At 35.6% G+C, this 25,962-nt stretch overlaps 1 protein-coding gene across 5 annotated transcripts in view; it reads right to left on the minus strand.

The window, feature by feature from the left end:
- WDR47 (WD repeat domain 47) overlaps positions 1–25,962 on the minus strand; it is a 62,751-nt gene that overhangs the window by 15,203 nt on the left and 21,586 nt on the right. For 2 of the 5 annotated variants that reach the window (XM_060412349.1, XM_042251807.1), the window contains 6 exons: positions 24,283–24,366; positions 20,351–20,435; positions 15,012–15,814; positions 10,528–10,651; positions 4,322–4,500; positions 1,124–1,381 (listed from right to left, as the gene is read on the minus strand). In XM_060412349.1, the coding sequence (XP_060268332.1) occupies positions 1,124–1,381; positions 4,322–4,500; positions 10,528–10,651; positions 15,012–15,814; positions 20,351–20,435; positions 24,283–24,366 (1,533 nt within the window). Of the gene's footprint in view, positions 1–1,123; positions 1,382–4,321; positions 4,501–10,527; positions 10,652–15,011; positions 15,815–16,429; positions 18,178–20,329; positions 20,436–24,282; positions 24,367–25,962 lie in introns of those variants that run through there. The other 3 variants (XM_060412348.1, XM_042251798.1, XM_060412350.1) reach the window with 2 other exon arrangements.

Raw genomic sequence — 25,962 nt, forward strand, 5'->3', positions numbered from 1 at the left:
GCAATTACTCTCTCTATGAAAAATAAAAAGTTCTGCGAAAAGGAAATACGTTCATATTATATGACTCAGTTGTAAATAACATTTACATGACCACAGTAATGTTAACACTAGTTAACCTATTTTGTTTAGTTTTTAAACAAAAACCAACATATATTAGAAGATGTAGACAAAATTAATGTGTTGTGGGTAAGTAGTATGGTACCTAAATCTAACCGGCAGGGAATCAAGGGATAATAAAAACAGCAATAGAAGCGTGTTTTTCAGAAATGTGGAGACACATAGAAAAGAAACAGCTATCTAGGTTGAAAATGGCAGCCTACTAAAGATAGAAGTTATGGACAAAGATGGGTAAGATAGGGGATTCTGTTTTGTCTTATGCCTTAAAGTGCTATTTGTCCTTTTACACCATGTATGTATATTACTTTGATAGAAATAAATTTTAAAATTTGAGTTCTAGTTGAGGGGCACATGAAAAAGTTTTATAGAAACTGTAATAAAGAGGCAAGTATTAGATAAATTTATGTCCTTTAAATATAAAACTAGAGCTTTTGATACTAAATCTATAAAGCCAGTTCTATACAAATGCCAGGAGCAAGTTATGCATTTTAAAATGAACCACTCTAAAGTGGTTTAAGGCTATAACAGATGAAGAAAATGCTCAACTACTTCCATTGCATAAGTTAACACCTGTTTACTAACGACAGCAAGATGAAAATTTTTCTCTGCCTAGTGAAAACATGAACATGCAAGAAGGCTCAAATGCTGTAACTACCGGAGCTGCCAAGACTCTTACTGCAATCACTCCACCATGCCACAGAACCACTTTTTATGCCCTGGAAGCCTGTGAATTAAAAGATCATCTGTTGAAAGGTATCAATGGCAAGGGGAAAAAACTGGGGAGAATATAAAGCCTAGAGCTGTATGATCTCTGAGTAAAATGGGTTATAGAAAACAGAATTGTCTTGGTGGTGGTAAGAAAGAAAAAAAAAAAATAAGAGAATAAAGACAATTAAGAGACTCAGAAGTTAGTAGAAGAGAATAGATAAGAGAAATTCAACTTTCTAAGTTTCTATTTATTAGTCTGAAGTTAACATTTCCAGGTCTTACAAAGTAAAGCACTTACATTTGATTTCCACAAGGTGATTCCTCAAGAAAAGGTATATGATTTACTGATCCAGGAATACGAGGAGTACTTGCATGAATACTTGAAGCATCATGGGTTAGTCTCTGACTAGAGTCGTGGGGTGGTGTAGAGAAACTAGTTACAGAAGAATTATTAGATCCATTGCCTTTGTTCCCATTACATTGCTGGCTGAGCGCTGGTACCTCATTACCAAGGCTATCCATCCCAATATTTAATTCCCCAAGCTTTTGAATGGACCTATAAAATAAAATAATGTAATTATATTTAAATAAAAACTTAGTCATATTCCTAACATATAGAATATTGAAAGTCTGAGACAGTAAATACATGCACATATAACATGTATGACAATTTAGTACTAAAAATTACCATCATCAGTTTAAGACACAACCAAGAAACTGCAAGAAGATCCAAATTTTCCTATAAGATACCACTGTAAAAGAGATAAGACATAACAGGTATCACTGAATTTTTAAAAGTACCTTTTACCAAACAGGAAAAAAAAAATCTGTTTCTATTCCAGTATAACTTTGGTTCAATTTTCAATACCAAAACAAGCCATTTTCATTTCATGAAATGAAATGATATTACTGTCTAGTAATATCATATCAACTAGGAAATGGATGACTAGTGCAAACCACGATGGGACAAAGTCAAGTGGCATCCTCATTATTCACAGATTCACTCATTCAATTCATTTATTCATTCTACAAAAACTATTTGCCAGGCTCTGATCTAGGCACTGGGGAGACTAAACAGGGAGCAAAACAAGGTAGCCTGAGCGCTTTTCCCTCACTGCAAGTCAGAGTAGCCTGACTCCTTATGCTGGACTCAGGGCTCCAAAGGGGACTTTGGAGGAAGCTGTCAGACTCTCAAGATTTAGCCAAGAACTGGCCCAGAATCACTTTCTCCAGTCTGGATATAATATGAGAGAGGACTACATAAGGGATGTGATTACCAAGAGGTATTGTGGTTCACTGTATTTTCTAATTTTTTAAATTAAACATTTAGTGTTCATGTATGTACGTATGCGTGTGCACTTGTGCATGCGTGTATGTGTGGGTTTAGGGTTTTTAAAAGACCTTAAAAGATCAGTTTAAAATTATTAAAGGAATTGGCAGCCATTACTAAATATTTATCAGTTAAAAATTTTGTGTAAATAGCATTTCTATGAAACACTAATCTTGTTAAATGCTCCCCATATATAAAAAGAAAGTCTTCAGTCAAATAAATGTGGGAAATGCTAAGTATAAAGAGTCTAAAATGCTAACATAATTTTGTCTCACTAAAGTTAGGGAAGATGGGGAAGGGGCAGAATATGCCTATAATAAGAGCCAATTATTAGTAACAGAAAATATCAGAAGTAATGATATAATACTGTTAATAATAATCCTATCATACTTTAGTTGCTTTTTTTTCAGTAAGTTCTATTACGTAACATGACTCTTATTTCTCTAACTCTTTCTATGCCTCTGGAAAGGAAGAAGCAAACTTTAATTGTGGAAATGGTGTTCTGCTGCTAGAATGACTTGAAAGACTAAAACATTAAGGGGGAAAAGATATATTTTAATTTCTAGTTTCTATCTCTATTCAATTTGTCCTTGGTGTTAGTCAGATACTTTAATGTCCTGGTACATAAAAGTTTAGGATAAACATCCATTGATATTTATACCAGACCTGATTATTCTATGGATTTTTATAACATACTTACCTTTAGTATAATTTAAAATTCTAATTGCTAAAGAAATTGAGAACAGTTGTTATGCCCTAAACTGAACCTAAATTATAAGAAAAAATTCTCATAATTTTAAGATAATGAATTATATTATCTATATTGAATTACATTATTACAATGAATTCTATTTATAATTATCTTTAAGGAAAAATAAACCATCTTGAATAGCTTAACTTTTTTTCTGAGCAAGAACATCCATACTACTGGAATCATAGAACCTTGTCACTTTATGTTCTGACAATGTTAAGTATCTGCTTTCACTAAAAAAGAAGACAGGAAGTCAAACTGCAACCTGACTTTTACTGATATGAAGACAACATCCAAGAAGCAGAAGTAGCAGTTCATCATATCAGGATAATTCTGATAAGCCAGTGACTTGATCAGAGGTGATAAGAAAATGGTCTTCAAATTGAATGTTCAGAGGACTCCTAGACTCTAGATACCACTATAAATGTTCCTTGTGTGAAGGTCTGAAGAAACGATCAGTTTCAGGCTCACTGACTTGCATAACACACAGAATGTCAAGCAGGTTACTTCCAATATTACTGGGCCAAGAAAGGACAGTCACCACTGCACTGCCCATCATAACCATGATGATGCATGCATGCGTGTGTGCTTTTGCAACCCCATGGACTATAACAGCCCACCAGGTTCCTCTGCCATGGAATTCTCTAGGCAAGAATGCTGGAGTGGGTTGCCATTTCCTACTCCAAATCATGATGACAGCCAACATTTATGGCATGCCTCCTATATGCTAGAAATTACTCTAAGTAATTTTTTAATATATGTTAACTCAACCTTCCAAAAACTCTAGCTCAATTAAGTATACATATTCTGGTTTACAGATTTCTAAAAAAAAAAAAAAGTTACCATGTATTTACCTCCTATGATCAAAAATAGTAAGTTCATACATTTTAGAAGAAATTAGTAAGAAAGAATCATTTAAATATTCTGAATTCAATAAAATCTGAAAGCTTAAGCTCTCAAGATAACAATAAAATAACAGCTACCACTTAATATAGTGTTTACTCTATGCCAGGTACTGTTCTAAGTACTTTACATAGGTTAATTCATTTAATCTTCATGGCAACCCTGTGAAATAGATGAGGAAACGAGCAAACTGAAGACAGTAATTTCCCCTAAGTCTTCAGCTACCCTAAGATATGGCCAGATCCAAAAGCAGCCCACTTTCAGCCTGTATGCTGAAACCACCATGCTCACCGCTCCCTTTGCTCAGATGCAAAAGACCATTTAACAGAAGGAGGACAAAACTGGAGGAGCCCTCAGTCTTCTGTGACTGAAGAGATTACGTAACTCCACATTACTTGAAACACTTAAAAAGCCTTAACATTTCAAACTATACACACAAAGTAGCAGTTACCGCATGCTCTTAATAGCTTTTAAATAATTCCTCATATTTTAAATGTGACTAAAAGACCGACCTATTAAGGAATTGTTCGGTAAGATTCTGCTGCTGATCAGGACCATCCTCCTGATTCACACCTCCTTCAAGCAGCATCTGCTGGTATATCTGTCGCTGCTGCTCCTTCTGTTCTAAGTGCTGTTGATAGCGCAATCTTTGCCTATAATATTCTTGAAACTGTTCTGTTGAATCTCGAAGCTTAAAAATAAAAAAAAAAAGTTTGAGCAGACTATGATTGAATATGTTATCACTCGACAGTAACTTCCATAAGTGCTGCATAAAACATATAGACGGCAATCAGAAAATAATATATTAGATCTTTGAAAAATAACATAGTACACATAAGTCGTAACAGTCAATTAGATCAGATCAATTAATTTGCTCTATTCCACAGTAAAAGACTGACCAAAACAAATGATCATCCTGGATCCCTGACTAACACAAAGAAAAACAGACTACAGTTGTCACAAGGAGGACACGAATATATAATACAAACGTAAAGACTAGCACAAATCTATATTACTAGGAAAAAATACTGAGGGACTACATTAATATTTCATAAATACAATACTAACCTTGTCTAACAAAATTTAAGCATGTAAGTGGCTGTGGCTTAATAGGTTACTCTAGAAGGAAGCTTATAAAATTTCCTTCAAAAACAATAATTTAATTCAAATGGCTCTTCACAAGAAAATAGAATAAATAGATGTTAAACTCAGCAGTCTCAACATTCCTACTTCATTCGTCTAAAAGAACTACATAGTACTCAACTTAAAGGACTTAGATATTATAGTGAATTCCAATATTGGCAAAGACCCTCCTGCCAAGCTAGAGTGTGGTCAAATTACAGAGATCATATGAACTGGATCATCTCTAAAACTGGCCAATACTGACAGTAAGCTTAACCAAGAGTCCTGTATGACTGACTGACTAAAGCTAAAACTGTCTCCTTTTCCCAGAGAATAGCAATGGTCCTCCTCTATTTTATAACTTACAGCAATAACTCTGAAACAAAATTATCTCTATGTCCTTTAAAAAAATTTTTTGTGGTAAAATATAAAAATTATATTTTAACCATTCAGTGTGGAATTCAGTGGCACTGGGTCATAGTGTTACATAACCACCACTATTATCTATTTCCAAAAATTTTCAACACCCCTAACAAAAACTCTCTAACCACTAAGCAAAAACTCCATTTCCTTCTTCCTCTAATGCCTGCTAACTTCTATTCCATTTTCTGTCTTATGAATATACTTATCCTAGATATATCATGTAAACGGAATCATACAGTATCTGTGCTTTTGTGTCTGAATTATTTCACTTAACACAATGTTTTCAAGGTTCATCCAAGCTGCAGCCTATGTCAGACTTCATTCCTTTTTATGGCTGAGTAATACTCCATCGTATGGATACATCACTTTTGTCTATCCATTAACCTGTGGATGTACCTGAGTTATTTCTACCATTGGGCCACAGTTAATAATGATGCTATGAACATGGATGTACAGTTATCTATTTGAGCCTTTGCTTTCAAAGCTTTTGGGTAATACCTGAAAGTAAAGTGACTGGGTCATATAGTAATTCTTGTTTAGATTTTTGAGGTACCATGAAACTACAGTGACTACACCATTTTACATACCAACCAGAAATGTATGAGGCCTCAAATTTCTCTTTTCTCACCAACACATTACTTTCTGCTTTGATTTTAGCCTTTTAGCCATTCTAGTAATTGCGAAGTTATACTTCATTGTGGTTTTCATGTCCATTTCCCTAATGACAAGTGATGTTAGGCACTTTTCTCATGTACTTATTGGCTATTTATAGACATCTGGCCAATTTGGAGAACTGTCTATTCAACGCCTTTTTTAAAACGGATTTTTTTTATTGTTGAGTTGTAGTAGTTCTTTATATTTTCTAGATACTAAAACCTTACCAGATAAATAATTTGCAAATATTGTTCCCATTCTGGAGGCTGTCCTTTCAGATTATTGATAATGTCCTTTGATGCAAAAAGTTTTTAATTTTGATGAAGTTCAATTTTTGCATTTGTTGCTTAAGCTTTTGGTATTATACCTAAGGACATATTACAAAATCTAAGGTTGTAAAGATTAATCTCTATGTTTTCTTCTGAGTTTTATACTTTTGTAGGTCCTGTACTTAAGTTGTTGATCTAGTTTCAGTTAATTTTTACACATGGTGTGAGGCAGAGGTCCAATTTCCTTTTTTGCATGTGGAAATCCAGATATCTAGCATCATCTGTTGAAGAGATTATTTCTCCCCCACTGAGTAGACTTGGCACCCATACCAAAAATCAACTGGTCACAGATATATGAAATTACTTCTGGCCTCTCAATTTATTCAACTGGTCTATATGCCTATCCTTATACAAGAACTACAGTTTTAATTACTGTAGCTTTATAGTAAGTTTTGAAATTATGCAGTATGAGTCCTACAATTTTATATTTCTTTTTGCAAAATTGTTTTGGCTATTCAAAGCCTGATGCAATTCCAAGTATTTGAGTATTAGCTTTTCCATTACTACAAAATAGGCAGTGGAATTTTTTACAGGAATTACATGAAGTTTGTAAATAATGTTGGGTAGTACTGACATCTTAACAGTATTAAATCTTCCCATTAATGAACACAGAATGTCTTTTCATTTATTTAGGTCTTCTTTAACTTCTTTCAGTAATATTTTGTAGATTTTGGCATACCAATTTTCTACCTCCTTAATTTAATTTATTCCCAAGTATTTTATCCTTTTATATACTGCTGTAAACAAAACTGCTTTCTTAATTTCCTCTTCTGATTATTCACTGCTGGTATACAGAAACAATTTCCATGTGTTGATCTTGTACCCTGCAACTTCGCTGAACCTGCTCATAAGCTTTAATAGGGGTCATGTGGATTCTTTCTGATATATAATATTTATGTCATCTGTGAATAGAGACAGCTTTACTTCTTCCTTCCCAATTTATTTATTTTTCTGGTCTAACTGCTCAGGCTAGAACTTGTAACAAATGTTGAAGTAACAATTGTGAAAGCAGGCATCCTTATCTTTGTTCCTGATCATAGAGAGAAAGCTTTAAGTCATTCCCCATTAAGTATGATATTAGCTTGGGTTTTCCATAATCTTCACCATGCTGAGGAAGTTCCATTCTATTATTAGTTCTGTGAGAGTTTTTAACAGCAAAGAGTGTTTCATTTTGTCAAATGTCTTTTCTGCATCAATTGAGACAATCACATGTTGTTTATTTTTTCCTTCATTCTATTAATGTGATTATTAAACTGAAAGTTTTCTATGTTGAACCACTAGGCTTGCATCCTGCAATCAATCTACTTTGTCAAGATGTATAATCCTTTTAATATGCTAATGGTTTTGGCTTGCTAGTATTTTGATTTTTGCTTATATATTCATAATACATATTGGTCTGTAGTTTTTTTTCCTAATATTTTCACTTGGCTTTGCTATGATGGTAATGCTGAACTCATAGAATGGGTTAGGAAGGGTTCCCTCCTCTTATTTTTTGGAAAATTTTGAGGATTATTGTTAACTCTTCCTAAATGTTTATAGAATTCACCAGTAAAGTCATCTGATCCTTGTCTTTCCTCTGTTGGAAAGCTTTTTGATTACTGATTCAATTCTTTACTCAATATGGATCTGTTGAGATTTTCTATTTCTTTCCAAGTGAGTTTAGTAATTTGCTTCTAAAGAATTTGGCCACTTCATCTAAGTTATGTTAGTTTGCAAATGGTCATAGTATTCTCTTATAATCCCTTTTATTGTTGTAAGGTAGATATGCTAAGTCGCTTCAGTCGTGTCCGACTTTGCAACCCTATGGGCTATAGCCCACCAGGTCCCTCTGTCCATGGAATTTTCCAGGCAAGAATACTGGAGTGGGTTACCATTTCCTCTTCCAGGGGATCTTCCCGACCCAAGGATCAATCTCACATCTCTTGTGCCTCTTGCACTGGCAGGTGGGTTCTTTACCACCTGTAAGGGAAGCCCTATAAGGTAGTTTTATTTATTTTAGTTATTGGCTTTTTTCTACCTGTAAGGGAAGCCCTATAAGGTAGTTTTATTTATTTTAGTTATTGGCTTTTTTCTTTGTCAGTCTAGCTAAGGGCTTAAGAATTTTGTTATCTTTTCAAAGAACCAACTTTTGATTTTGTTGATTCTCCCTGTTGTTTCCCTTTTATTTCTCTCTCTTCTAATCTTTATTATTTCCTTCCTTCTGCAAGCTTTGGATATAGCATGCTCTTCCTTTTTCTGGCTCTTCAAGGCATAACCTTATTAATTTGGGATCTTTCTTCTTTTTTTATTTTTTTTTAATATTTATTTATTTTATTTATTCAGGGGTTAGTTGTGGCACATGGCCTTAGTTGCTCTGCAGCATGTGGGATCTTAGTTCCCAGACCAGGGATTGAACCTGCGTCCCTTGCATTGCAAGGCAGACTCTTAACCACTGGACCACCAGGAAGTCCCTTTCTTCTTTTTTTAATGTAAGCATTCGCAGCTACAAATTTATCCCTGAGCACTGCTTTTGCTGCATTCCATAAGCTTGTTGTATATTTGTTATGTTGTGCTCATTTTCATTAGTCTCTAAGTGTTTTCTAATTTCCCCTGTGACTTCTTTGACCCACTGGTTGTTTAAGAACGTGTTGATTCATTTTTCCAAATTTTGAATTTAAAAATTTTCCTTGTTAGTCATTTCTAGCTTCATTCCTCTGTGGTCAGAGAAGACACTTTACATGATTTTAAATCTTTTAAAATGTATTGAGTCCTAAGATACTATCTATCTTGAAGAACGCTGCATGTGCACTGGAGAAGATTGTGTACTCCACTACTGTTGAGTATTCTATAGATGTCTGTTGGCACAAACTGGTTTACAGCATTGTTCAAGCCCTCTATATCCTTACTGATCTTCTGTTTAGATAGTCTATCCATTACTGCAGGTATGGTATTGAAACCTCCAACTATTATTGCAGAACAGTCTATTTCTCCCTTCAGCTTTGCCAATGTTTGCTTCATATACTTTTGGATACTGTTGTTTGGCACATATCCATATGTACTTTTAAGGATAATTTTTCAACCTCATTTTTAATATTTAGTCAAACACAAAAAAAAACTTATTCAACTTATTAAACCTATTTACCCTTTATAAGTGGGATATTATAAATATGATAAAATTTGCACCTTATTTCACAATTTCCTTTTCAAAGCAGAAAAATAAACTAGAACTCTAAAGGCTTAGATAAGGTGTGGTGGTGGTGATGGTTGAGTTGCTAAGTCACGTCCAACTCTTGTGACCTCATGAACTGTAGCCTGCTAGGCTCTTCTGTTTATGGTATTTCCCAAGTAAGAATACTGGAGTGGGGGCTTCCCTAGTGGCTCAGTGATAAAGAATCATCCACCTGTCAATGCAGGAGACACAGGGTCAATCCCTGGTCTGGGAAGATCCCACATGCTGAGAAGCAACTAAGCCCATGTGCCACAACTACTGAGCCAGTGCGCTGGAAGCCCAACAGCCACAACTACTGCAGCCCATGCACCCCAGAGAGTCTGTGCTACACAAGAAAAGCGATTGCAATGAGAACCTGTGCACAGGAGCCAGAGAACAGCCCCCACTCGCTGCAGTGAGAGAAAAGCCCACACAGCAATGAAGACCAACACAGCCTAATAAATACTTTTATTTAAAAAAATAAAAAAGAACAGTCGAGTGGGTTGCCAGTTCCTTCTCCAGGGGGTCTTCCTAACCCAGGGATCAAACTCACATCTACTGCATTGCAAGCAGATTCTTTTACTGCTGAGCCAGCAGGGAAGCAGAGATAAGGTATTATTCTACATTATAAATGTCATAATTTCTTGCTCATTAAATCTACTTACTAAAATATAGAGCACATATCTTAAAATACAAGTTGTCTACCTTTAATACGAATTCAATTACATGAATTCTCAAACATGCAGAAGGAATGTCAACTGTGATATTTTTAATTGTTAATAAATTCATACATTAAAAATGCTCTAAAATATATATTAGAAAACAATCAAAAAAACTATAAATTCTTAAAGAAGAGGGGAGAAATGATCTAATAAGAAAATCTAGGTATTCTCTCTTCTCCTGTGAAATAACAGAAAATTCTTTTAAAATTCTATCCAAGCAAATAGTATCACTTCTTACAAAATGGATAACTCTAAAAGGCCTGAGATGTAGTAAACATTACCTCATTTTTTTCTTGCTTAGCTGGTCCTGGATTCTGTGCTCCATTTGCAGGCTCCTTTTCTGAAACTGAACTCTGGCCCAGGATTTCACTGCTGATAGGTCTCTGTGCCTCAACAGGTGTATCACTTCAGAGTAACAAATGAAAAGGAAGAAGTAGGGGTAAAGAAAAATGTAATGTAGTTAGAGAAATTTTAATTTAAAAGAGGCATATTTACCTTAAGTATATATTAAATGCACAAAAACAGATTTTAAACTTTACTTTTTTCTCTTGAGTACTATATGTAAGGGATTTTAAAAAACAGAATGTGCTAATAATATGAAAGAGGACTGGATTATTAAACAAGGAAGGTAGGGACTCCCATCTAGAACAGTATGTGTGGCCTTGGGAAATCACTTACATTCTTTGTGGCTCAGCTTCATCTACAAATTAATAGGTCAAATGACCTAAAGCCTAAATTCACTTAAAGAACTCAATCTGCTATTCTGTTATCCAAACATCAATTTTCTTTCCTCCAATATATTTCAATAAAAAGCTAAGAATAGTTGAGATTTTATTAAAAGGCTTTCTTTATTTGCACTTAACATAAAAGTGAAACATCTTTCAAATATTTTTAATGTAGACTAATTAGTAAGTTTGATGTCTTCTGTCAGGGTGTTCCTTGTCGTCTTCTTAGACACTGGCAGTTTCTACTTTTCATAGTTACACTGTTTAAAAATTTTAATAACTAACATTATCCAAAGATGACAAATACCACATTCACAAAGATTACCGATCAGTAACAGATACCATGGGAACAAGTACAAAAGTAAAGTGAATTTTGTCTTCAATTAATTTGATTATGAAATGACTTCACAATGGCCTCTCCAGGCATAAGTATGTAAGACATATTAAAATAGAGGTCTAAAAAAAATAAATAGAGGTCAAGGGTTTAGGAAAGCAGAGCTAGATAGTCACCTTCACAAAGGTACCGTTAGGAGCCTAGCAGTCATAAATATCTAGACATGTATACACACACATGCACCCTGAGGAGGAAGTAGAAAGATCTGGGAAGAGTTTTCGGTTACAGGACGATGCTGTAAACTGCCAATGACCAAAGGAAAATGCATTTTAATCCAAAAGTAGAATTTGTAAGAATTATTAACTGTGTAGATAGAATAAAACAATTTTATAAAGTAACATTTAATTTTGCAATTTATACAGCACTTCCATATACATTATCTCATTTAATCTGCACAGTGACCTGTAAAATAGATTAAAACTCCCATTTCACAGACGAGTAAACAGACTCAAAAAAGGCATGTTCCCAAAACTGCATAGTTAGTAAATAAAGTTAGGACTTGAATCCAGGTCTTTGGACTCCAAATCCAATGCTGGCCCAAGTCTGGGCATAGATTTTATTTTTCCTGCGATTTAATTTTGAGACCATTATATTGCATAGTCACGGCTTGCATATTTCACCTGCTTTTTCTTTCTTTTTTGAGTTGCTTTCTGTTCAAGTCAAAATATATCCTTCAGAACACTACACACTCTTTTATAAACTTTTCCTGTGGGTTTTATCTTCTTCACCATAGTAACTCAATCATTATATCCTGGGGATGCAGCATGGTGCTAGCACAGAGTAGACAACTAAATATTTTAAAATAAATACTGAATTCAAACTTATATTACCACAAGCAAAAGTCTCTTTATGTGGCATTTTAACATAATTGATCTGAGCTACCCATATTTTCTAATTATACCTAAAACATTTTTCAAAACCAGGTAAACTTTTTCCAAAATAAATTTTTATACTTTATCAACAGCCAAATAACTCTTCTATAACATGTTATTTTTAAAAGCCTCTTGAAAAAAGTGAAAGAGGAGAGTGAAAAGGTTGGCTTAAAGCTCAACATTCAGAAAACGAAGATCATGGCATCTGGTCCTATCACTTCATGGCAAATAGATGGGGAAACAGTGGAAACGGTGTCAGACTTTATTTTTTTGGGCTCCAAAATCACTGCAGATGGTGATTGCAGCCATGAAATTAAAAGACACTTACTCCTTGGAAGGAAAGTTATGACCAACCTAGAAAGCATATTAAAAAGCAGAGATATTACTTTGCCAACACAGGTCCGTCTAGTCAAGGCTATGGTTTTTCCAGTGGTCATGTATGGATGTGAGAGTTGGACTGTGAAGAAAGCTGAGCACCGAAGAATTGATGCTTTTGAACTGTGGTGTTGGAGAAGACTCTTGAGTTCCTTGGACTGCAAGGAGATCCAACCAGTCAATCCTAAAGGAGAGCAGTCCTGGGTGTTCATTGGAAGGACTGATGCTGAGGCTCAAACTCCAATACTTTGGCCACCTCATGCAAAGAGTTGACTCATTAGAAAAGACCTTGATGCTGGGAGGGGCTGGGGGCAGGAGGAGAAGGGGATGACAGAAGATGGCTGGATGGCATCACTGACTCGATGCACATGAGTTTGGGTGAACTCAGGGAGTTGGTGATGGACAGGGAGGCCTGGTATGCTAAGATTCCTGGGGTCACAAAGCGTCAGACACCACTGAGCAACTGAACTGAACTGAACATGTTAGTAGCCCTTCTGACACACTGTCCTTTCCAAGGGTATGAGCCCTGAAGGAGGGAAATCTGTATTTATTAAGCACCAAGCACATGCTTACCACTCTGCTAGGAACTTTATCTCACTCTACAAGTCAACACTCTATTTTATAGAGGAGGTCACTGAGGCTCAGAGAGATTAAGTTACCATTCCAAGATCATGCAGCTAGAAAACGGCAACGCTACTATTCATACCATAGTCTGGCTCCAAAGACCATGTTCTACTCACTGTTCTGCATTACTTTGCCTCATAAGTTTCCCAGTTTCAGAGACATGACAGATGTTTTTGTTACTACTGCTCAGCTAAAAACACATGTATTACTTACCTTTTAACAAGTTACATTTTACCCCTCTATAATGGTCTAATAACTTCACTTCTTTCCATCTTTATTCAGTCAATTCTCAATTATAGTACTTTCTTTACACAGGAAACAGCATGTGTAGAGTCAAATTTGGCTAGCTTTTTGTGTTGTTTTTCTCTTTATCAAGACAATCCCACTGGTGTACAATTCCAAACATGCTATTCATTATATTGACCAAGAAGCTCCTATCATCTCATATACTCAGAAAAACGTCACCAGTTCCCCCAGAAGCTCAGCATCCCAGACAGCAAAAATTTTCTCTAAAGGGACTGAAAAGTCAAAGAAAAGTTTAAGATAGTCTCTACCAATACTCAAGATTCTCTATTCCTTTAGGATTTAAATAATAGGATGCCCTATATTAAATTATACTCATTCATTTTCATCACTAGATATCATCTTTTTCTTTCAAATATAAAATACAGAGCAGTAAGATGCCTCAGGAAGTCACCCTAGGCTTTAGGAAGTCCCCTCACTTAACTGATCCTAGAATCCTCTCCTTTCTTTAAAGAACATTAAAGAAAATCACACCCACCACACCCAACAATCTCACAGCAACTTAACAGAAAATGCTTCCATAAGTATTTATCCTGTAATTCTTATGCCTTAACTAAATACCTCCTCTTGTTTTAATTAGAAACAGAAATTCCAAGTCCAGTGCTTCTTCCTCAATACAGAATGCTGTCAACTATCCTATGTGAATAGTAAAAGGTTTCATTTTTATGCTCTTTTAATAAATTTATTGCAGTCAATAGTAATGATTCATAGTATCAACTCAGAGAATAGGAAACCAGCCATGTGTCCCAATGGGATTCCTGGAAAACTGAGACAAGAAGTTTCTTAAGCCTTGATATAAAGAACTGCTAATCAGGAAATTATTATTTCATGCCAGATTTGAAAGAAAAACTGAGTGGTGGTTTTAACACTTATATATATATAAAGAATTACTAAAGATAACTGGAAATAACCAGAGATTTTTATATATATACATGTTCAATACAGTAGTATTTACAGGAAACTATACCCTCCTACAATAAGGAATTAGGTAAAACTATGACACAGTCATACAAAGGAATAATGCACATACCCTTAATCACTGACCTCAATAAACGTTTAAGAATATGGGAACAATTCATGATCTATCGAGTAAAAAAAAAGGCAAACTGTATGAAAATATATATAGCACCTTCCCAATTTTTAAAAACGTATTCAAAGGAAAAACATGGGTCATCTAAGTGTGAGATTGTGTGGGATTTTAATTCTCTTACTGATAATCTTCCATATTTCCAAAATTTCTTAATACGTATTCACTGCCTTTATAACCAGCAAAATGATAATACAGCACATAAAAATAAAGATTTTCCTGGAGAATATTAATTATCAAAAATTTTAAAACTCCTTACAAATAAAGCTTTAAAGACTAACTTTCAACTAAAGAGACTTGAACATTTAGAAAACACAAACACATACCCCAATTAGATTATCTCACACTTATGGAGATCTGCCAATTTTTATAAGCAAATACTTACCGTTCAGGGGATTCTTCATAAATACTGTGACATTCTGTATTCTCAAGCATGAGACTTCTGCTGAGATTTTGTACTCCTGGATAATGGAAGTTAGCAAAGGAGTGTGACATTGGAGAAGTTTTGTTCCCAAGGTCTGAGATTCTCTTATCGTGACTGGTCAGTCCACAAGTGAGGCCATCTAAAGCAGGATTCAGAGAGCGGGTCATATAGGCATCAGCTGATTGAGGCCTTCTCATTGGAGACGATGGATACGGAGAAAGTTTGCTGATAAGAGGTGTCAAAAGATCAGCATATGCAGCTTTTGTGGGTTTTAGAAGTTTGTCAACATGAATATTAAGCATTTTCTGTTCAAAAGCACAAGAGAAGACCGAAGATGGGAGATTCTGGAGCCATGACAATAAACTCAGATCCAAATCATCACACCCATTACCACATAAGAGGTCAATTCCAAGGAGTACTTCACTTTCCGTAATTTCTTCTCCTGTTGCTTTACTTTGACAAAATTCCACACAGCATTCATAAAGTAGGCCCTTCATTACAAGCTGAAATAAACGATTGTTACTTGCTTTAAAACCAGCCTCACTTAGCTTCCTATCAGCAGGGATGAATTCTGCCACCATGATACAAGCCTCTTCAAAGCAGTGAACTCGTGCAGTGCTGGGGTTCCAGTCCTTAAATTCAGCATGATTGGTCAAACGAGGCAAAGTCAAAAGCAAACAGAGCTTGCTGTAGTCATCTTTAGAAGGACAGTACTCTTCCAGGGCATGTAAACACTGCACAGCTTCCTGCATTGTAAATTCCAGCTGTAAAAAAAACAAGTGCTATAAAGAGAGAGCCTATGAGATATGAAAACAATGACAGTATTTTCCTCAAAAATACTTTATAAACTTTCACAAACTATTCAATTGCAAAGGGATAAACTAGTGTCAAAGAATACTCATATAATGGTGGGCTATATAACAACTTGCAAGTGAAGAATCCAAATGTTTTCTACTACTAAAATAAAGATTTTAAAATTTGGTTATTAGCATATTAAATTTTACCTAGAAAAAAGGTAATTCAGACTTAATACTATCATTTTCAATGCATAATTTTTAAGAGTAAGGATAATTAAGTTTTTGAGCAATGAAACTGAAGCATGCCAACATTCAACTGCTTACTATACCCTGCCATCACTCCAGCTTACCGAAAAAGCAAAAGAGCCATTCTCAAACTTGCCTTAGGACAAATGTGTGTGGGGAAAGAAACCAAATCAAGAAAGGCAACAGCTACAGTTCACTTTTACAAAACTGGTGCAGATAGAACAAAAGGAAGCTTAGCTAAAAAATAATTTGTACAGTGAATATTATCTTAGGATCATGAGCTTTCAGTGATGTACGGAACTTCAGAAATTGCATAGCACAGCTTCTATATCTTACCTGTGGGAAAAGGTAGGGTCCAGATTTAACCTAAGTAATTCAGTTGATTTTGAAATAGCTCAACCGGAATTCCATCACCTCCACTAGCTTTGTTCATAGTGATGTTTTCAAAGGCCCACTTGACTTCACATTCCAGGATGTCTGGCTCTAGATGAGTGATCACACCATCATGATTATCTGGGTCGTGAAGATCTTTTTTGTACAGTTCTGTGTATTCTTGCCACCTCTTCTTAATATCTTCTGCTTCTGTTAGGTCCATACCATTTCTGTCCTTTATCGAGCCCAGCTTTGCATGAAATGTTCCCTTGGTATCTCGAATTTTCTTGAAGAGATCTCTAGTCTTTCCTATTCTGTTGTTTTCCTCTATTTCTTTGCATTGATCCCTGAAGAAGGCTTTCTTATCTCTCCTTGCTATTCTTTGGAATTCTGCATTCAGATGCTTATATCCTTCCTTTTCTCCTTTGCTTCTCACTTCTCTTCTTCTCAAAGCTATTTGTAAGGCTTCCTCAGACAGCCATTTTGCTTTTTTGCATTTCTTTTTCTTGGGGATGGTCTTGATCCCTGTCTCCTGTACAATGTCACGAACCTCTGTCCATAGTTCATCAGGCACTCTGTCTATCAGATCTAGTCCCTTAAATCTATTTCTCACTTCCACTGTATAGTCATAAGGGATTTGATTTAGGTCATACCTGAATGGTCTAGTGGTTTTCCCTACTTTCCTCAATTTAAGTCTGAATTTGGCAATAAGGAGTTCATGATCTGAGCCACAGTCAGCTCCTGGTCTTGTTTTTGTTGACTGTATAGAGCTTCTCCATCTTTGGCTGCGAAGAATATAATCAATCTGATTTTGGTGTTGACCATCTGGTGATGTCCATGTGTAGAATCTTCTCTTGTGTTGTTGGAAGAGGGTGTTTGCTATGACCAGTGCATTCTCTTGGCAAAACTCTATCAGCCTTTGCCCTGCTTCATTCGGTATTCCAAGGCCAAATCTGCCTGTTACTCCAGGTGTTTCTTGATTTCCTACTTTTGCATTCCAGGCCCCTATAATGAAAAGGACATCTTTTTTGGGTGTTAGTTCTAAAAGGTCTTATAGGTCTTCATAGAACTGTTCAACTTCAGCTTCTTCAGCATTACTGGTTGGGGAATAACCTTGGATTACTGTGATATTGAATGGTTTGCCTCGGAAACAAACAGATCATTCTGTGGTTTTTGAGATTGCATCCAAGTACTGCATTTCAGACTCTCTTGTTGACCATGATGGCTACTCCATTTCTTCTGAGGCATTCCTGCACGCACTAGTAGATATAATGGTCATCTGAGTTAAATTCACCATTCCAGTCCATTTTAGTTCACTGATTCCTAGAATGTAGACGTTCACTCTTGCCATCTCCTGTTTGACCACTTCTAATTTGCCTTGATTCATGGACCTGACATTCCAGGTTCCTATGCAATACTGCTGTTTACAGCATCGGACCTTGCTTCTATCACCAGTCACATCCACAACTGAGTATTGTTTTTGCTTTGCTCCATCCCTTCATTCTTCCTGGAGTTATTTTTCCACTGATCTCCAGTAGTATACTGGGCACCTACTGACCTGGGGAGTTCCTCTTTCAGTATCCTATCATTTTGCCTTTTCATACTGTTCATGGGGTTCTCAAGGCAAGGGTACTGGGAAAGGTCAGTTTTCATTCCAATCCCAAAGAAAGGCAATCCAAAAGAATGCTCAAACTACTGCACAATTGCACTCATCTTACACACTAGTCAAGTAATGCTCAAAATTCTCCAAGCCAGTCTTCAGCAATACGTGAACTGTGAACTTCCAGATGTTCAAGCTGGTTTTAGAAAATGCAGAGGAACCACAGATCAAATTGCCAACATCCGATGGATCATGGAAAAAGGAAGAGTTTCAGAAAAACATCTATTTCTGCTTTATTGACTATGCCAAAGTCTTTGACTGTTGTGATCACAATACACTGTGGAAAATTCTGAAAGAGATGGGAATACTAGACCACCTGACCTGCCTCTTGAGAAACCTGTATGCAGGTCAGGAAGCAACAGTTAGAACTGGACATGCAACCACAGACTGGTTCCAAATAGGAAAAGGGGTGCATCAAGGCTGTATATTGTCACCCTGCTTATTTAACTTCTATACAGAGTACATCATGAGAAACGCTGGGCTGGAAGAAACACAAGCTAGAATCAAGATTGAAGGGAGAAATATCAATAACCTCAGATATGCAGATAACACCACCCTTTTGGCAGAAAGTGAAGAGGAACTAAAAAGCCTCTTGATGAAAGTGAAAGTGGAGAGCGGAAAAGTTGGCTTAAAGCTCAACATTCAGAAAACGAAGATCATGGCATCTGGTCCTATCACTTCATGGCAAATAGATGGGGAAACAGTGGAAACAGTGTCAGACTTTATTTTTTTGGGCTCCAAAGTCACTCCAGATGGTGATCGCAGCCATGAAATTAAAAGACACTTACTCCTTGGAAGAAAAGTTATGACCAACCTAGATAGCATATTAAAAAGCAGAGGTATTACTTTTTCAACAAAGGTTCGTCTACTCAAGGCTACGGTTTTTCCTGTGGTCATGTATGGATGTGAGAGTTGGACTGTGAAGAAAGCTGAGTGCCAAAGAACTGATGCTTTTGAACTGTGGTGTTGGAGAAGACTCTTGAGAGTTCCTTGGACTGCAAGGAGATCCAACCAGTCCATTCTGAAGGAGATTAGCCCTGGGATTTCTTTGGAAGGAATGATGCTAACGTTGAAACTCCAGTACTTTGGCCACCTCATGGGAAGAGTTGACTCATTGGAAAAGACCTTGATGCTGGGAGGGATTAGGGGCAGGAGGAGAAGGGGATGACAGAGGATGAGATGGCTGGATGGCATCACGGACTCGATGGACGTGAGTCTGAGTAAACTCCGGGAGTTGGTGATAGACAGGGAGGCCTGGCATGCTGCGATTCATGGCGTCGCAAAGAGTCGGACACAACTGAGCGACTGAACTGAACTGAATTCAGTTGATTAGTGACAACGACAGAATGAAAATTCTTATTGACTCATTCATATTCCAGTGTTCTTTCCACCTTTTTTTTTTTTTGGTCATGCCATTTGGCATGTGGAAGCTTAGTTCCCTGACCAGCTGTCAAACCAAATCCTCTGCAGTGGAAGTGCTGAGTCTTAACTATTAGACTACCAGGAAAGTACCTCTTTCCACCTTTAAACATCATTACCTGGCAAGCATTTATCTACTATTTCAATGATTACTTACTAGCACTTAATAAAAGTTTCTTTGGTTTTGGATGCAACAATACTAATATTAAAACTTTAAAAGTAACTCTCTAACCAAAAAGAATTTAATATCATTAAATCTAAATTGTCATTAATAAACATTCTATTAAGAAACACCTCTGGGGAATTCCCTGGCTGTCAGTGGTTAGGGCTCTGCGCTTTCACTGCCAAGGGCCTGGGTTCAACCTCTAGTTGGGAAACTAAGATCCTGTAAGTTGTACTGCACAGCCAAAAAATAAAGGGTTTAAAAAAAAAACCAAAAACCTCTGGATCAAAGAAATACTGAAAAGATAGAAAGAAGAGGTAAACATAATTCACTTCTGGGATAAGAAAAGAAGCAATGATATACTCATCAAGTCAAACATCTTCGGATATCTAGATTACCTTAAACAAGAGGGGCACACACTCTCCAACCAAACAGCCATTCATGTGTATCATCTTTGCCTAAATCACAGAACAAATCCAGAAGCACTATAGATTGAAAGCACTACACCTGTAAAACAACAGATCTTGCCCCACCGCTACTCATAAAAACTTTAACTCATGATATGAATCTTTCGTTTTAGGGAATAAAATACTTATGACTGAAACAAGACTATGGCGCAAACCTTCAGGAATAAAAATCTTACATGCTGGGGCTCATCTTCTGCTGACATTGCATTGTTAACACACAAAGCTTCTAAAAACTTCTGCTTCAGGATAATGTAACGAAACCTGTGAAAAATAAAATATGAAACATTAAAATGATTAAAAGCTGAATTATAGCACAGGCTATAGTCCATGAGGTCGCAAAGAGTCAGACACGACTGAATGACTAACACTTTCACTGCCTTTCACTATAGCAATGTCAATGACCAGAAATGAAACTCAAGCTCCTAAAGCAAAATAGGCCAAGTTTTTCTTATAGGATCAATTATTTCTTTTAAAAAACACTTTAAAAAATTAATTTCCCAATGTCTCATAAATCAAATGTATTTACTAGTTACTGTAAGTACCTTTGCTTTCAGAAAACTCGTAAAAATACCTTATAAAGCTAATCACACTGAAGCCATGTGTGTGTGTGTTCAATCACTCATAAGCCATAATTAAAAAGATAGCAAGAAATCACAATTTAATACTCAAAGCAAAAAAAAAAAAATCAAGTTTTTATGGAAGATGTCAAAAGTCATCTAACATGAAATCAAAACATTTTATATTCCAGATATTTTATTTCCCAAAATATGTCTTTTCAAACATGAGAAAATTCTTATAAAAATGGAGATGAAAGGGTAGAATGAAATGAATAAAACTTCTAAAAAGCCATAAAATAACTGTAGATTTAAAACTTTTCAAAAGGTATTTTTCAGAGAGGAGAAAGGGAGAGTCTATTTGACTTGTCTATGAATCAAAAAATGTTGAGTGCCTTAAGCACTTTAAAGAAAAGTGTTTCTAAGGGCTGAAAGAAAATAATAATGAACCTTCACAGTCATTCTTCCAGCCATTGTTTTAACAGCAAATATGTGCCAATAAAACAAAATCCCTACCTTTAAAAAGAAGGGCATCTAATGAAAGCAACTCATCTAATGCACATTAACAGATGGCTGGATTAAGAAGTTGTGGTATGTGTGTATACACAGACACAATGAACTATTACTCAGCCATAAAAAAGAATGAAATAATGCCATTTGGCAGCAACACAGATGGACCTAGAGATTGTCACACTGAGTGAAGTAAGTCAAAGAAGGCCAAGTATCACATGATATCACTTAATAAGTGAAATCTTATAAAGAATGGTACAAATGAGCTTATTTTAAAAACAGAAACAGAGTTACAGATATAGAAAACAATCTTAATCATAACAGTGGGAAAAAGGGAAGAGGGATAAAGTGGGAGACTGGGATTGACATATACACACTACTATATATAGAACAGATAACTAGTAAGGACCTACTGCTTAGCACAGAGAAATCTACTCAATATTCTGTAATGACTCACACAGGACAAGAATCTAAAAAAGAATGGATATATGTATAACTGAATCACTCTGCTGTGTATCTGAAACTAAAAAAATTTTTTAAAAAGAAGACATATAAGGAAGAGGAAAACAAAAAATATTGCCATCTGCAAAAACATGGATGGACCTAGAGAATATTGTGCTTACTGAAATAAGTCAAAGGAAGACAAATACTATATGATAACATTCATATGTGGAATCTAAAAAATAACATAAATGAATATACATATATACACAAAACAGACTCACAGTCATAGACAACAAACTTGTGGTTACTAAAGTTGGTGGTGGGGGATAAGTTACGGGTATGAGGTTAACAGATGCAAACTACTATCCATAAAACAGATAAGCAACAAAAATTAACTATATAGCACAGAGAATTTGTAATAAGCTATAATGGAATATAGTCTGCAAAAATACTGAATCATTATGCTATATACCTGAAACGAACACAGTATTATAAATCAACTATACTTCAATTTAAAAAACAAAAAGAAGAGAATCATCTAATAAATTCCATAGAATATGTATAGGATTCAGCAAGGTTCTAGGTTTCCTGGGTAGCTCAGCAGTAAAGAATTTGCCTGTAATAGGAGACTCGGGTTCAACCCTAGGTTGGGAAGATCCCTTGGAGAAGGGAATGGCAACGCACTGAAGTATTTGCCTGGAGAATTCCATGGACAAAGGAGCCTGGAGGGCTAAAGTCCATGGGGGCTCAAAGAGTCGGACAGGACTGAGTAACTAACGCAGAGAAAGATTTTGAAGGAGTATGAAACCAAGTCTATAAGAAATGATGAGGGTCTTACAAGAACTGACTCTTGGAAAATGATCAAGCATGTGCTATGTAAAAGCAGAAGATGATGTAAGAAACAGTATTCCAGGTAAATAAACAATGTACAAAAGCAAAGAAGTATCAAATAGCATGAATTATGGAGAATCAGAAACTAACACGAAGTTTCACTTCTGATAATGGTGGAGTAATTTGTATCTGGCTAACTTTTCTGCAAATAACAATTAAACCCTAGATAAAACCCAAAAATTATTTGAAAGCACCAAAGCGGGGGTGGGAAATGGCTAGCACACCTAGAGGGAAGTCAATACATGAAAAAAGGGAACTTTAGGGAGTAAGAGTCAAGGGTATAGGGCCTTCCAGTTGAGATACTCCCCAATCCACACAGCATGAGCTAAAACTCAAGCAGAAAGCTGCAGTTTTACAGATTTTTGAGAAGTCAGAGAAAGGTCTGGTATGCCAGAACAGCTGAAAAGTGGCAGAGAGGGTAGGAGGATCCAAAACAAGAGGAAACCACAATGAAAAATATATCAAAATCTACTGTATAAACTGTGCCTAAAACCTTGGCCATACCTAAAACCCAAGATGCAAGGGAGACTCCAAACAGCCCAGCAAAAGCAAGAGACTGAAGGTTAAATAACTGAGCAGAGATTTCAACTGATGGCTGTTAGGTGAGGGACAGACTTTGCTTTCTGAGTATAACAAAGTATACTCCCTGTATGAATAAAAATCAATAGTTTTCTAAAGAAGATAACAGAAATCCAGAGTTTCAACAATGAATCCACAATGTGCAGAATATATTTTGAAAAATGATGAGACATGTGAAAAAAGAGTGACTTACAGTTAAGAGAAAAGGCAATCAATAGAAACTGAGCCCGACATAACCCAGAAGTTGGAATTAGCAAATAAGAACTATTAGTGAACAGTTACTAAAAATAAGTTCAAGGACTTTATTGGGAAATATAGTCACAATGAACAAACAGATATGAATATCTCAGCAGAAAAATTATAAATAAAAGCAAATTCTGCAACCAAAAAGTACAATATTTGAAATGAAAAATTCACTGTTTATGAGCAGGTTACTAACTGAAGGAAGTGTCAATAAATGTTGAAGGTAAATCAAGACTAAAGAATACACAGAAAAAATGTTTTTAAAAAAGGAAAAAAGCTTCAAAACTGTGGAACAATATCAATCTAATACTATATAATTAGAAGAAGAGAAAGGAGCAGAAAAAATGTTTGAAGAAATAACTGCCAAAAACTTCTCAAATTTGACGAAAGATAAACTTAGATCCAAAAACCTCAGTAAACCCCATGCAGGAAAAATACAAGTAAATCACACTTAGGCACAATCGACCTGCTGAAAACCAATGACAAGGAGAAAATCTTGAAGGCAGCTAGAAGAAGAAGAAAAAAAGAAACATTACATACAAGAGAATTAAAAATAACTCTTTGGCAGAAATAATGGAGGTCAGGAAACAATGGAATGACATCTCTAAAATCTTTGTAGTATTATGAAGAAACAACTGCTTCAGATAGGCCCTTGTGATGTTTTATATATAGGCACCATTGACTAATTTTATATATCAGATAGTCAACTAATTGAAGTACATGCAAGCTGTCCTCTAGAAATGCTCCAACTCAATGGGACTGAGGGTACTATGTGCTAGAAAAGCTAACAGTCCTGTTTTTTTAAATTTTTGTTTATTGTTTTGTCTTGCTAGTTGCTATACTTCTACCAACGATAAGATACTAAAAAGTTTCATATGAAATCTTACCTTTTTTTGTCAAATTTTTCCATACATTCTAGAGGCTGAATGAACTGAAGAACTTCATCCCATTGACCATCAAGGATTAGTTGCCTATATAAAGAAAAATCCATGCATGCTATCAAATATGTGTTACACTAATTAATTAAAAGCAGAATTAACTTTTCCCACAAATTATTTGTAACAACATACACTATTTGAGAAGAATCTCTGAACCTGCACCCACTCCTCATTCTAAAATGTGTTTTTCTTCACCTATGTAAAAACACTGAAAGTGTATTTATTTCCCCACTAATCTTACAGTTTAAAGTTATTCTGTATTATTTAGGGGCCAGTGTGTAGGTATGTCCCAGTCTCCCTAAGTCAGTGGGTCTCAACTTGGAGCAGCTTTGCCCCCTGGAGACATCTGGCACTGTGTGGGGACATTTTTGGTTGTCACAACTGGGGTGTGACCAGCATTTACAGGGTATGGGTCAGAGGAACTGCTAAATATCCTACATCCTACGATGCACAGGACAACTCCCACACTCACACAATAAGATGTTAACAGTACTAAGGCTGAAAAACTGCTCTAAATGTGACTTCAACATCTTGGAGGCATTTAACTAAATTTAATATATACTAAACTTTATATTCTGAGAATGAAAACAGTAATGAATAATACCAGGTTTCTCTGACTTAAGTGGTCTATGAGAACTTCCAAAAGTTATAAGGCTTTTAGATTACTGTTCTTTCTTAAAAGTTACTTCCCTACTTATGCGTTTTTAGAACCGAAAATTTTAAAAAGGAAGAAAGAAGCAAGAAGATCTACATAAGATTGCCAACTTTTAAAATTCTACAAAGAATGAATAGTAATAAAAAGCAATCACAATATATAACATAATCATTTTATAAAGGGACATTTTAACATTTAAAAAGTAGGAAGGATACAATTTCAAAGGTGAGCCCTTTAAGATGAATACATTAGAAGAATACATTTAGTTTAATGAAAAATTTACTATTCTTTAACTCTTTGCATTTCACCTTAGACCAGTAAAACTTCACCACAAACCAACGGGTTTTCTGCAGAGGGATATCGGAGAGCCACTACTAAATTCCAGGAATAGCAATGCTTGAAAGACAAAGCCCAAAGAATACTGCCTTAGTATTGGTTCCTGCTATACATTTCATTGACTAAGCTCTCTAGGGCTCAGTGACGTTCATAATATTAAATACAGGGAAGTGCAATGAATTTAAATAAACTTTCCTGATATAATAAAGCTTTTTAAAAAGTTCCTTCTTCATGAGTTAGAAACACTTCATTTTCATTTCACAAAATGCTACATATCCAAGAATCTCTACTCCCTGTCAAGGACATTTGGTACCACATAAGCTCAGAGTACATTTCTGTCTGGAAATTTGGGTTTTTCTTTTTCCATCCAATTCAAGGAAGGATATATTTAGCTTTCCATTTTGGCAAACATGTTAACTCCCTTTTGCTCTGCAATTCCATCTCCAAGAAACATGTGCTAAGGAAATAATCCAAGATATAGAAAAAGTCATATGTATGAAAGATGCTCAGTAGAGCATTTAAGAAAACCTGGAAACAATTTGTCTAAAAATAGGGAAATTATTAGGAAATTAAGTAAACTGAAAACTTTAAAAGCAAAAATTTATAATCACACAGAGAATTCTTATAATGTTAATGGA

Source organism: Ovis aries, chromosome 1, assembly GCF_016772045.2.
Source record: "Ovis aries strain OAR_USU_Benz2616 breed Rambouillet chromosome 1, ARS-UI_Ramb_v3.0, whole genome shotgun sequence".
NCBI classification, from domain to species: domain Eukaryota; kingdom Metazoa; phylum Chordata; class Mammalia; order Artiodactyla; family Bovidae; genus Ovis; species Ovis aries.